This window comes from Alexandromys fortis, unplaced genomic scaffold (assembly GCF_014885135.2).
Source record: "Alexandromys fortis isolate MF-2015 unplaced genomic scaffold, M_Fortis_MF-2015_v1.1 scaffold_136, whole genome shotgun sequence".
In the NCBI taxonomy this organism is placed as follows: Eukaryota; Metazoa; Chordata; class Mammalia; order Rodentia; family Cricetidae; genus Alexandromys; species Alexandromys fortis.
In genome coordinates, this window is record NW_026068024.1 from 2,464,121 (window position 1) to 2,478,487 (window position 14,367).

Sequence of the window (14,367 nt, forward strand, 5' to 3'; positions counted from 1 at the left end):
GAGGTCTGGAGCTGGACCCTTTCTTCTCAGCTGCTCTGTGTCCTTAGTCAGTCCCTGTTACACATTCCCAGCCAGTGGTTCCTCTTGTCAGGATTACTTTCATTATAGATTAGTTTTGTCTATTCTGAACCACAATAAAATAGCAGTCTGGCTTTTCATCAGTGTAACGTTTGTGCGACCCAATGCCCGTGTCTTTCCTTTATTATGTGAGAGTATTATATTAAGCTGCAGTTTGTCTACTCATCTATCTCCTGTCAGACACTGAGGCTGTTATGAGCAAAGTCTGTACAAATTTATAATTTTCATAATTTATTTATTTATCTCTTGGTATTTACTTAGGTTGTTCCAGTGTGGGGCTATTCAGAATAATTTATTATAAACATTCATAAATTTTCATAATGGGAAGCAGAGACCTTTCAGTAGAATTGTTGTGTTTTAGGATGGGTGTTTTGTTGGTGACTTACGTGAAATAACCAACATTGTTCCCAGAGTGCTCATGGCACCTTATAGCCTGGGCTGCAGCGGTGCGAGGTCCATGCGCACTGCGTCCTCGCTCGCTCTTGATGGTGTCCTTCTGTGTCGTTTCAGCCTCCTGTGGGCGAGTGGAAGTGGGTCCCTTCTGTTTCAGTGTTAATTCTTGGATAGCTCATTTGCTTGTGTACCGTTTTCTTGCTTTTCGCTTTTTGACTGTCCCTGCATCTTCTGTTAGACAGTTTTGAATTACTACCTTGCTTTAGTTAGGTGTTGAAACAGATTATTTTATATTTACCATTCTATTCGTTTGTTTTCTTGTGGCAGTGCCTGGCTATATAACCCAGATTCACCTTGAATCTGTTGTCCAGGCAGACCTCAAAGGCCTCTACTTCCATGTGCTTGGGTATAAGGAGTATGCTGTCACAGTGGCCTTATCATTCTGTTTTTGGTATAGATGAGTTCCAGGTTTAATCCCCTGATAATACCGTTCTGTATTTGTGTGGTAGAGAAATATTCCACCATTGACTTGCACTCCAGGCCACAGAACACCTTTATTCTTCAGCAAAGTCATAATGTGCACTTAGACTTTGAAAGCTTAACTCCATGCTTGGCAAGCGTGGTATTTCTGAGCTGCACTCCAGCCTGAGATGGATTTGTTATTGTAGTTTTCTTTTCTTCAAGATGAGTTTTTAAAATACGGAGTTCCCACTGTGTTATTCTATGCCTGAAATGGAAGTGGAAGCTATAAAACTTATGGTCCATATGTTTTAGTTTTCTTTCTAAATAAGTTTGCATTCTGTGAATGGATTAGCAGGATAATGGGTAGAAAGCATTTAACAGGTAAGGATAATAGACTAAGGCTAAATGTTACAAAAGAATGCTCTTTACTGAATGGTTGTGAAATAACTTAATCTAATGTTAAGTCTGATTTACTTAAGTAAATCATACTTTGTTTTGTTTTGCTGCATTTTGAGTACTTTCTCAAGTAAAACTTAATTGTCATTCTCTTTGAATATCTCTGACCTAGAACTGGGAATCCCTGCTTCTGTGGATCTAGTGAGCAGTGACCCGAGCCATATGGTGGCATCATTCAGCAAAGGATATACAAGCATCTTTAACATGGAAACACAGCAGCGAATTCTCACTTTAGAATCCAATATAGATTCAAGTATGTATACGAACTTTTAAAAGTCTCTCTATTCATTTTTAAACTTACTCAGAAGCGTAACTGCCCAAGTCACTATGAAGAATGCTTGAATTATAAAGTGTTCTATAGCCCAAACCTGAGAACACATTTACTTAAAAAAAAAAAACTTACTTTGTTTTAAACTTCATCAGTCTAAGCCACTGAAACAAAACAAACAACAGAAAAACTGCACCCTAAGAACTTATTCCACGAAGCCACGTGACATTTTTCTGTTGTATATCGAAATAATAAGCTGAATATAGTAATTAACCTCTTTGAAAACTCTTAAATAGTATACAACAATTATTAGTATGTTCCTTAAAAGCTCAGAATCTGGGGGGGGCTGCAAGATAATGGTCTTTTCCCTTGTGTTGAAAGAGGAACAAGTCGAGAGCCCTCATTCTGACGCCTCTATGAAAAGAGCTCCATATTAGAAAGAACTGAGATTTAACTTTGAAGATTATTTGCATATTGTTGGTGTTTGTTTTTTTTTGAGATAGGATCTCAATGTGAATTTCTAGTTGACCTAGATGTAGATGAGGCAGACTGCTCTTGAACTCTGAGAGATCCACCTGCCTCTGCCTCCCAAGTGTTGGGATTAAAGGTGTGGACCACCATGCCCAGCCAATAAAACTCTGTTATGATAGCAAACATCACAGAATCTGTAGACTTAGATGTCTTCAGTGACTCTAGGTCAAGTCTTAGGTGACATCCATGCATAGCAGGCTGTAGAAAAGGAACTTCTGACTTTTAATCAGCTGTAAATATGCCAGTGTGGTTTAGCTTAGGCAGTGCTCGCTCGTTTTACAATACTGAAGCTGGAGAAGTGATCAGAGAATAACTGAACCACAGCCAGACTAAAGTTGCATTGTATTTATTTTTTCTTGTCTGTTTAGGTATTTATATCTTCCTTGTATGAAAAAAAATTACTTTGACCAATTTGTATTGATTTTTAATTTTTCCTTTTTAGCAGCCAATTCTTCCTGCCAAATAAACAGAGTCATCAGCCATCCCACTCTCCCGATCAGCATCACTGCTCACGAAGACAGGCACATCAAGTTCTATGATAACAACACAGGTAAGAGCCTCCTGAGCACTGTGTCGTGCTGAAGCGAAACCAGCAACAGCAGCAAGAAACTAAAACAATAAACACCTACTAATATGCTAATTGTGTCTTATGGAAGCTTTATAGTCACGGAATAGGTCCTGAAACACTTTCTCCACTCATATCTGCTGAGACTGTGTTACAGAATATAATTTTTAGTTTGTTTAATAGTGAGCAGATAGCATATTCTAAAGCCACAAACCTAAGTACCAATAAAAATGATCTGTTGCAATCCATAGGGAGTATTAATAGAAACAGGTTGGAAGCAGAGGCTGGTAATTACGTTTTGTTTTAAATTGTTCTGTTATCGTGTTCTGTTCAATATTACACAGCTTGATTCAGTGTTGCATAGGAAAACACTCAGGTCATTTGTTTTGTGTGTTTTTCCGCAGGCTGATTCTTGCTGTATTATATTAAAATTTGAGTCCTGACTGAATGGGGGTGGAACTTCCTCAGTTTTCAGCAGTCTACGGAAATGCACAGAGCTTTACCTGAGCAGCCTTATTTCTTAGGCTATCTGCCTTTTAATACGGTCACCTGCAGTTGTGTTTAGTTGCTAGAAATTTAATTTTTAAAGTTCTTTTCTGTATATTGTTTCCAGCAAAACTGTGGCCATGTTTTCTCTTTTCCTTTGTCTCTTTGAACTTGAACTGTCTGTCCTAAATCCACGTAGTTTGTAACTAAAGGGTACACAAGATTAGTGATCTCTGGCTAGTAAGACTCACTGAATTTATTGTGGCTTTAAAAAGTCTCATCTGAAATTTCAGCTATTTTTATTTTTTCTAATTAGCATGACCGAGGCAGGAGGGGAGATAGGTCGGGAAAAAGTTGATCCAAGAAGTACATAGACGAGGAAGACTGGGGAAACTAGTGTAGTATGGAAGCTGGCATGTGGTCAAACCAAAGAAATCATCACTAAAGAGTAGCGATGTCTTTTTCCAAAGGCAAACTGATCCACTCGATGGTAGCCCACCTAGAAGCTGTTACAAGTTTGGCAGTTGATCCAAATGGCCTGTACTTGATGTCTGGCAGTAAGTACATTAGCTGTGGATTATTTTTTTGTCCTTATCATCTTCATGTTGATACAATTATTCCTTTCAATCTCCTTTCTTTTGGAATAGGTCATGACTGTTCAATACGCTTATGGAATTTAGAAAGTAAGACATGTATCCAAGAGTTCACAGCTCATCGGAAAAAATTTGAAGAATCGATCCATGATGTAGCATTCCATCCTTCCAAATGCTATATAGCCAGTGCTGGAGCCGATGCCCTGGCTAAGGTCTTCGTATGATGTGACTCATCAGCTTCACCTTCTAGCTCTTTATTAGTCAACTGCACAACAGAGATACAGAAGACCGGGGCAAGCACCAACGCATCCTGCCCTTTTGTTCTGCTGAAGGAGCACAGAGAACATTTGTTAAAGTATAGTTTTGCAATTTGTGAACTGTTTTCTAAAATTAAGGTTTGTTCAGGTTGCTGCAAGCTCAGCTGAATCTGTGAGCCTGAAAACTTTCAAACTCCCCCCAAAGAGGCACTTTCATTTCTGGGTTGTTCTCGTTCGCTAGGCAGGCCTGAGCGAAACAGGTTTAGCATCTCCCTTCCTGAGTGAACAGGGCCCACTCTGCTGGGTAGCTAACAGTTCTTTGGCTGGGAACACAGAGCAGGAGCTTAGATAGACTCTACCCCAGACACCTGCTACACAGGCTAAGTAGTCACACTGTACTGTATCTGCTCTACTAACTCCATTGTGTAATGACCAGACAGTGTTCAAGTGAGTTTCTAACATAGCTCTCCTTTCAGCTGTTCTCATAAAGCACGTGGCAAAACATTTCACCTAGTAGGAGGAAAAGGTGCAATAATACGTTAAGAATATTATTCAGAAATGCTAAACAGATACTTAGTTTGAAAGTAGATGTGGTACCATTCTAAAGTCTAGCTGTCAAGCACCCATTATGAACAGCAGTTAATAGGGTTGGTGTTTACTAAAGGGTTTAACTTACACAGGTTTGAGATCCTGTTTATTTTTAAGGGCAAACAGGGACTATCTCTGATAATTTGTTTTAAAAGTTCGCCTCATTTGTGTGGTATTTATAGCACTAGAGTGATTATTTCATGTTGACTGAAAAAGGAGGAAGCTATTGATTAGCACCCATTTCTTGACACCCATGTAACTGGTTCAGATAATACTCACGGTTTCTTCCCTGCCTTTCACACTCATGTTTTCTGACCGCTGCCATGAGCAGTTTATAATTCTTATGTTGCCTCGTCCAGAGCGCATGGTTCTCAGGCAGCTGCTCTCGCAGCTCTAATAGAGCAGTGCACCTGAGTCCACCACCAGCGTCTCTGAGAACTTCATGGAGACCTAGATGGAAGACGTTATTGATGCCTGTGATGTCTGTGAGAGTCCTCCTCCTACCTTCACCTATTCTTTAATTGGAACACACCTATTCATGAACAGTGATTCAGTGCTCTGTCTAATAAGCCATGTCTTCAAATGGCAGATTTCACATTTATGTGACCCATATGTAGTCAGCTTTTGGGAGACTCAGAATCCTACTGACCTGCCTAGTGCCCTTCCATGCAGACCTCCTTCCTGTAACTGTTGGGCACCCTTCATGCCCTTCACATTCCTCTGTGAAGTGACAGAGACCAATATAAATATTTAAAGTAAATTAATGTCCACCTTTTCACCAAAATCTATACATCATAGGCTCTAGGTCTTAAAAATATTATACCTACAAATGTTGTAACCTGTTATAATGACTCCATTGCCATAGCTGTGGTGTTTCTAGTGACCTATTCTTTGAAGTAGCATTCTCATGGTGATGTGGGGAATAATTAAAGTTTTTCTGCTCTAAAGGCAGATGCCTTTAGAATTCTCTAGTGTGCAAGCAAATTTTCATTAACATTATAAGACCCATGCTAAATTTCCCTGGTTGTTCTCTAGACATGCTATAGTATTTAACACAACTACATTTTATGTTTTTTGTGCTTTGGTTAACAAACCTAAGATAAATTAATATACACGAGTGAACTGAATTAAATGCTTATGTTTTATCCAGATACAAAATTTTACACTGTGATGGGTAAATCTCTCCATCCTTCACAAAAGGGTGTTCTAACCCGACATTTGTAGGCTGTTAGAAGGTTCCAGTTAGAAGCAGTGTATTTATGACCACAGTTACTGCTTTCATGCTTCCCAAACTCTGCAGTGTATGTCTACTCTTTCACCAACATTCTGGAGTCCAGGAGAGGCTGCCCTGGTCATCCTGTGCCTCGGGATTGGGTGGGAAACAGTCCTGAGATAGACGAAGTGTGATGCAAACGATAGGACTGCTGAAGGGTTTTAGGACGTGTGCGTTGTGCATTGAAAACTACATAGAGAGAGTCTTCTAAACTAGCCCTGTTTGCTCTCAGCCTGGACATGAGCCAAAGCTGTCTTCAGCCGATGGTAGCATGGACATTTGTCTGACTTTCCCCGTCCTAATGAACATTCACAAAATGAAAATTTCAAGATTCAAAATCACCGAAATGCTTTCATAAATATTTACCGGGTTGTAAATATTCTGAGTCAGCTGTTTGGGAATAGTATGAAATCAGCAGGTGGGTTAGGCTCCTGCCTTATTTTCATGGGCTGTGGATACGTCTCTGGGAGCTTCTAGTACCCTTCTCAAAACGCAGCTGCCACGTGGAGCTCATTTGCTACTCAAACCATAGACAAATAAGTGATAGAATGACCTTCAGTATTTTTCTATTGAACAAATTTATCAATTTTTGCCATTAAACAGATAATTAGTTATGCAAAGTATTTAGCTTTTGTAATCATTTAGTTGTAACTAAAAGGGGAAAATTGAACTGTATCACTGATAATGAACTTTGTGAGAAATTATTTGTTTATCTAACTTCCATTCCTTCAGTATTCTTGCTATAAATTTCTTTTGGAGATAATGATTCTTTATTTGAAAGATGTCTAAAAATGTATGTATATTTTATAAATATATATTATATATATTATATGGATATATATAATATATAGACTATATATATATATATCTAAACCATGGGTGCATTTTACTGTTTGTGTTCTCCCGTTTGGAGGTCGTATACTCAGAGGCTGATGAGTATGGTGAGTGTTGTGCTGTTTGCTTTCACAGTATAATATAGAGCTCTAAGTGTTTAAATTACTGTATATACTATACTCACTATAGGCTAGCATGCTTGTTTTAAAGACTGTCATTCTAGTTTATTAAAATCTGAATGTAAGAAAACCTGGCTATTCAAATGTGAATTGAAAAAATTCCATTCTCAGCACTGAGCTGTTTCCATTGAACATTCAAGCTTTTTGACAAAATGTGTCATTGAGAAGGCAATAGCTAGAAAGGAGAGGTGCCTTTAAAACCTTCAAATGCAGCCTTATAGCGAGGGTGAAGACTGAATCTGTGTTGGGGTGGGAGGGGGAAGAGAGAGCGTGAGAGAGCGTGTGTGTGCGCGTGTGTGCGCCAGTGTGCCAGTCTGTGAAGATCCTGATTTTGTGACAGTCAGTGTCTTTTAATGTAACTGCTCAACTTCTAGGACTTGAAGGGACATTTCATGCATAATCATTGTGCTCTTCGGAGCACCTTAAATGCTTTCCAAGCGTTTTGAATGTGAATTCCTAGAAAATTCAGTAAAGAACAAATAGCTGTTTTTGAATTAAAATCAACTTCTGATAACAAATTATTGGTTCCCCAGATTTACGGGCTTCTCACTGATGTAATTTTTTTAAAGCTTGCTTCTTTTAGTACTTCATATATTTCCCCCCGTTCTCAAGAGTATGCCATGAAATTCTTATATGATGAGGATCAGACTAGTAAAAATCGTTTTTAGATGAAACACTTGAACTAATTACAATTCCACCTAAGAATAGTCTTGAGAACTTCAGTGGTCTCTCTCATATCTACCTCATTGTCATTGCTGCCATTCTGAGTCGAACGATGGCTGGTGCGGTTGGAACGTGTGCTGGTGCTGCTCTCGGGCTTGGTCATCTCAGTGCGCAGTCACAGCGCAGGTGAAACATCCAGGATCACTTCTAGGATTTTGTGTCTCTGTTTTGTTTTCCTCAAGGACGGCTTAAAACACCACCAGTGTGCTTAGTGAGTGGAGAGAGTTAGTCCCTGGTTGTTCTGTGTAATATTTTAAACCAGGAATCAAATTGTTAAGAATTTTCCTGAAACTCCAGGCACAGTAGCACACTGAGAGGTGGAGGCAAGAGGATCTCAAGTTCAAGATTATCCTCAGTTATATAGGGAGTTCAAGGCCAGCCTGGGCTACATGAGCCCTTGTCTCAAAACAACAAAAAGTTTACCTGGAAAAAAAAAAGTCTGATTTTATTTGGCTTACTTTATTCTTTGAAAGTTATTACCACACACTTAGGTATATAATTACTCACTTTACTGGCTTAGAAGTTGCCTCCATGACGGTGTTACCTGTTTGTTTATATTGCAGTGCTCAGAGTGTTTGACACTGGGATTCTGGTCATACAAAAGTAATATCTGACGAAGTTCATTGTATGCGTGTATGCGTGTGTGTATGTGTGTGTGTAATGCGTCATTTCCTAAAGTCAGAAAATGAATATTTCTCTGTTTAGCAGGTAAACGATTTGAATCAGTTTTGCTTTTGCCACTGGAAGCTTTGTAATTGTCCTTATCAAGCATGTGTCTAGGTCTCCGTGTCAGTGGGAAGGACTCCACGTTGAACAAGTATTTAACAGAACCTTTACATCAGTTTTGTTGTTAGGTGTTTAATTTTGAAAAGTTTTATGTTAGACCAAAAGAGATCTTTAGATCCCATTATGTATTCTAACAATGTCTCTGAAGTGGTGCTGAGGAGTTTTTCTGGATCTTGACTAGTCAAGCTTTAGATTTCACTTAACTGGGACCACATGTTCATCACCCCTCTGGTGCAAATTAGAAAGTTCATGTTAATTTAAATTAACTTTAATGTCTGCCTGGGTTGTTTCCAGGCTGTGAACCAGTGAGTGCCTTGTTAATGTAGAATGATTTTCCCTGTTGCACGTTAGCTCTTTCTGAAAGGGTCTCAGAGACTGGGTTTGGAGTGACTTGTGGAGTGCTGCTGAGTTGGCAACACAGTATTAGGAAGTCTTTGGTCTGCCATGTCCCACTCTTCCTGCTTCCTCTTCATTGGCTGATGTCGGCCTCTTGTGAGAAAACTAATCTAGCCCCCTCCACACTTTTTCCCCCCATTCCAGATTAAGGAGTAACCCTATCCCGCCCCAACTATATGATCCAATGCCTGTTTTTAGGAAGAACCACTTCTTTGTAATACTAAAAATCTACCACTTCCTTTATGTCTTCTCAGTATCGGTTTACTGGAGTGAACCTCAGGGTATCATCAGTTCAGACCCTAAATAACCCTTTCTCTCCATACCCCAAACCCCCAACTGGTGATCCCTGGGCCAGATTGTTTGATATTCAGGTGTCTTAAATTTTAGTTTATAATATCAATTAATGTAAATCCAAATGCTAATTTTTGTGGTGCAAGAAGTTCCTTTTGTAAATTCAGGGTATGGATAAGCTAATAATGATATCCAGTTTTGGTGGCTCTAAGTGTATTATTTGTTTTTAAATAAAGTGTACAAAATAGTTAATGTGCTCATAGGTGTGTCGTGAATTGGACTGCTTGTCACCTTTGGAACCTAGTCATCACTTTGCAGTGACCCAACTGACATGTTCTAATGTCTCAGGTCTTTGCTAGTGGGCTGACAGAGGAATGCAGAGAGCCTGGAGTATAAGACACAGTACATACAGTGCAAAGTAACAAACCCTAGCGGCTGCAGACTGTGAGGAAGGCGGAAATGTTTCTTATGAAGACTTTGGGCCTGAGGAAAGCCAGAACAATTCAGATGCCTCGTGAGACCAGTTCAGGGCCGCTTTTAATATTCTTTCCTCCTTTGTTAGGCTACTTACCAACCAAAAATATTCTACATCCTCGGACCCACAAGCCACCATTCCCAGGACGTATGGTGTCAAACCACAATACAGTATGGAATCTAAGAGAGACCTCTTCGGCACCCTCCAGGATGTCCACTCTTCTTTGTATATGTTGGCCTGGTAATGAGGAATGTATTTTCCAGTGTTGTCAGAAATTCCCATTTGTCTTTTTAAATGGGAGCTGAAACATGCCTTTGCTGGAGTCATTTTGGAATAATTTACCTTGGAAGGTCAAGAGCACTCAGAATTACTGGTGAATTGCTGAGTTCTCTGTGTCAGCCTGGGGTCAGAGTAATAGTATGAGATGCACTGGGTTTCCCAAGACCACTGAGGTTTTGAGAGATGCCAGCTCTGTCCCGGACTTAAGGTATTCTCAGGAGCACCTGGGAATCTGGTTTTCCTTTTAATGCCAATGAAACATCTGTTTGTAAACTTGGTTTTCATGTGCTAGGACCCGCGATTCGGAAAAGCAACACTGCGCGAAGCTCTGAAAATTCTGAATCCTTATTTTTCAGGGATATATATTTTGGGGGGTGATGGTGGTAGTGGTGGTATTTATTATATGTTTTTTAGTGCTGGGCATCAAACCCAAGCCAGAGTGTCTTGTGTACTAGTCCAGCACTGTCACCAAACTGTGTCTTTAAGACTTCAGAGCCTTAAAACAACACACCTCCGCCAAAAGAGAACAACTTACTTGAAGCTCACACAGTCTTGTCTTGAGTTGATTCTAGATTAAAGGTCGTGGCAGCTGTAGTTGAGCTTGAATAATGGTCTGGTGACTTTTGTGAGAAAGTCTGCTAGTGTCCTCACAGAAAATCCTCCTTCCCGTAGTCGGTTCCAGCCACTCAGCTTACTTACTGAACGACCCAGACACTAACTCCACATCAACTTACGCTGTACACTCCAGAAAGCGAAGTAGCCTAGTGATGTAGAGCTGCCAGCAAGACGTCTCTTAAACAGCACTCAGGATGCTAGAGATGGTGATGTCAATCCATGTGCCAGAGCTTTAGTGTTCCAGGTTCCCAATCACCTAAAAAAGAATACTTTAAAAAAATAGGTAGGCTGGGTGGTGGTAGTGCACGCCTTTAATCCCAGCTCTTGGGAGGCAGAGGCAGGTGGATCTCTGGGAGTTCGAGGCCAGCCTGGTCTACAAGAGCTAGTTCCAGGGCAGGCACCAAAGCTACAGAGAAACCCTGTCTCGAACCCCCCCCCCAAAAAAAATAGGTAGACAGATATTTACATACCAGCATCATTAAATTAAAGGTGACATTCATTATAAAGCTCCACCTTCCCCAAGTGAGAAAGCTTGCTTTCATTAAAGAAGAAAAACTCCACAGAAAGTAAACTTGTGTGTCACTCGGGAGTTAGAGAAAACGCATCTTGTGCTTTTCCATGCAGTGTGCTAGAATACTAACACCGACGTCTACCTGTCTCTTGTCTGAGTACGACCAGGCAAGTACGTTTTCACGTGTAAACAGTTGAATTAGAGCTAGAGAGGTTTCCGTGGCGGTTTATTTGCTGAGGAACTTGGATGATGACGGGACAGAAAGAAAAGCGGCCAGGCCTGTGGCCTGGACAGTGTGCCTTCTGCTCCTTCTGAAAGTCAAACACTCCAGTTTTGTCTTACATTGGTCCTATGTAATGAAAGACTTCAAAGGCATAATACCAAATGTAGGACCTTCTGGCTGGTAAAATAGCCAGCAGATTTTACTATAGCGTAGGGAGCCGTTTTAATGAGTCTGTTGTGTCATTTGCGTATGTCAGGATGAAGACGTTTGAGTAATGTTAACTGAGAGGTAGTCTCGTGGGGGAAAATCATTTTCAAAGGATGGGCACTGTTTTGAATGGTTTCAGCTGCTCCCCATACACTTCAGAGAATCCTATTGATAAAATCCTTTCAGTGCACATTTTAGAAAAAGGAAACCCAGTGGTCACATGTATATTCTGACAGTTGCTTGTTCACCCCCCCCCAATGTCCAGCTGCTACGTCACAGCGCCGTTCATTCACTAGATAGTATCTGCTGACCGAGAAGCCAGTGGTCATGTTCCGATTGCCGGTTACTGAGGATCCTTGGCCCCTGGATACAAGTTACCATGAGCATGAAGCTGACCCCATGTATGATACGCGAGTACTCTTTAATAACCGCTAGCCGCGTCATCTCACGGAGCCAACAGCAGTAGAGTTGGGCTCTGCCCGTTGCTGTTTACAGACTTTCAAAGCACACAGATTCAGCCAAAGCAGCATTTAATCTCAGTCCACTTAAGTGGAATCTCTTCATTGAAACTACCTGCTCAACTTCCTGATGCATCTCAGAAGGAGCCAGACTCGCTCCCAACTCAAACATGCAAGCTTCCTTCTGTTCCTTTCCTCCTGCCCTTTCTTAGATTTTCTTCTTTTATTTTCTGTGTATGAATGTTTTGCCTGTAGGTATGCATGTGCATGTTGAGCATGCCTTGTGCCCGTGGAGGCCAGAAGAGGGCATTAGATCCCTAGAACTAGAGTTACAGGCAGGTGTGAGTTGCCCTGTGAGTGCTGGGTGTTGAACATACATCCTCTGGAGAGCAGTCGGTGCTCTTAACCATGGAGCCATCTCCCCAGCTCTACGCTCCTTTTTAATTGGCGTAAAATTTGTGCATGTTTATGAAGCACAGTGTGGTGTTTGGATTCATGTCTATATCCGGTAGTGATCAACTCATGGTAATTACGTACCGTACGTCACTTTAAACTTAATTGTGGTGACTGCTTTTGAGGTCCTCTCTGATATTAGTACTAACATTGTTATTTCAGCCTGCTGTGTGGCAGAGCACCGGAATTTATTACGACTCCTGTCAGTTTCTGATAACACCCGTGAGGTCTTCATTGAGTTGCTCGGATGATTTCCTGCATCCGTGAAATGGTGCCGTGTCTCTATTATATAGCTGACGTATTTCCTCTGCCATGCGCTTTAGCCTGTACATGCTGTTGCAGATGACAGTATTTCGTGATTGAACAGAATCCCATTGTGCTGGCAAGGATGAAGAGGAAGAACAAGTAAATAAAATTCAATATTACTGGTGGGACTGTGCACTAATAAAATACTAAAAAAATTCTAAATTAAGTCGTGAACTCTTACTTGTGTAGACTGCTTAAGTACACACCTCACTGCAGGTGTTTTGTTCTATGTTTGAACTTGACTGTAGGTACAAGCAATGTTATACCCTCAGTTATGTAGTTTACATACATCTTGGCCTCTTCTGATAAACATACTAAGGTTTTGTTTTGTGTGATTTAAAACTTATATAGGAAATACAAAGATTAGCAAGGAACTTGTGATACATTTATGCGTCGTCCTGGAAAGCATTGGGAACTTTGTGTGGCACTGTGAATGTAGTGATGGGGGACTGTACTCAGTCTTGATTCTCCTCTGTTATCAGCTCACATTTTCTATGTTAAGAACCGCCTGTTTACCACCTAACAAACTAAAACAGGGGTTTGCTTCTCTATTCAGAAGCTCCGTAGGGCAGGGTATTTCCCCGTAACACTTTGTTGATGATGTTCTGTCCAGAAAGGATTCAGATATTTGTAGGCTGAATGAACAGTTCCTATTTCAAAATCCAAATCCGTATAGATCCTCCAAAGCAAAGAGGCTGGAGAGGAGCCCAGCACTTGAAAGCACGTATTCACTTGCCACTCTTGCAAGGACCCTCGTGTGGTTCCCAGCACCCACCTCTGCCCACCTGTCCGGCTCAAGGGCTATCCTCTGGCCACATAAAGACCCACACACATATTTTCAAAACAAAGGGCCAGGAGGTTGGAGCGGTGCTGGGAAAATGTCTAATCCTGTAAAGTGCTTGCCTTACAAGCATGGAGACGACCTGAATTCCATCCCCCCGGGCTATGGTTCTGGGGAGGCAGAGACAATCGGATGCTGGCAGCCGTTCTGCGATAATTGGCAAGCTCTAGTGCAGTGAGAAGCCCTGTTGCAAAGAACAATGAGGATGGCTCCCAAGAAACACCAGCTGAGGTTGGCCTCCACGTGTATGGGCATGTGTACATACCAGTCATTTGGTAATGCTCAAATGCATTTAGGTATGTGTATCTGAGTCTGAGATTGAGGTCTGTGCCCTGATTCGGAAGGAGCTTGGGTCTTACCTCCTGGATAGCAACAGACAACTGAAGGCCCTCTGTACCCCTTCCTCTCCTCATCCTGCCCATCTGGGGCTGGGCCCTTCGTGGGGGAGAAGAGCTGTCTAATCCTGTCAAGGGTGCCCCTTTTTTTCTACACTCCCCTGTAGTTGAGTGCCTGCTATGTGCCAATGGAGGAGCCTGACAAATTCTTTGCCTGCCGCAACGTACATTCTAGCCAGAGGCACAATAAGCAAATACACAGACTATTAGAGGTAGGTGCTGGAAGAAAGAGTCACAAGAAAGGGCTTGGTTTAGTGTATCTCTTACTGTGATACGAATGGAAGACTAATAACCCATATAATTAATTTAAAGTAATAGAGGAATTAAAGATGTGCATCTTCCACCATGCCCCTTCACTCCTTCCTTCCTTCCTGATCGGGATCGAGCAGGTCATCCCAGATGTGCATGCCCCAGTGCACACGTCACCTCTAGCAGGTCATCCAGA

At 41.3% G+C, this 14,367-nt stretch overlaps 1 protein-coding gene across 1 annotated transcript in view; it reads left to right on the forward strand.

The window, feature by feature from the left end:
• LOC126514544 (striatin) overlaps positions 1 to 9,416 on the forward strand; it is a gene marked incomplete at its 5' end in the record, with an annotated part of 35,880 nt that extends 26,464 nt beyond the window's left edge. Inside the window, 4 exons of the mRNA XM_050163517.1 lie at positions 1,502 to 1,642; positions 2,631 to 2,738; positions 3,710 to 3,796; positions 3,887 to 9,416. Coding sequence (XP_050019474.1) covers positions 1,502 to 1,642; positions 2,631 to 2,738; positions 3,710 to 3,796; positions 3,887 to 4,056 — 506 coding nt within the window. The remainder of the gene's footprint in view (positions 1 to 1,501; positions 1,643 to 2,630; positions 2,739 to 3,709; positions 3,797 to 3,886) is intronic.
• Between the last annotated feature and the right edge of the window lie 4,951 nt (positions 9,417 to 14,367).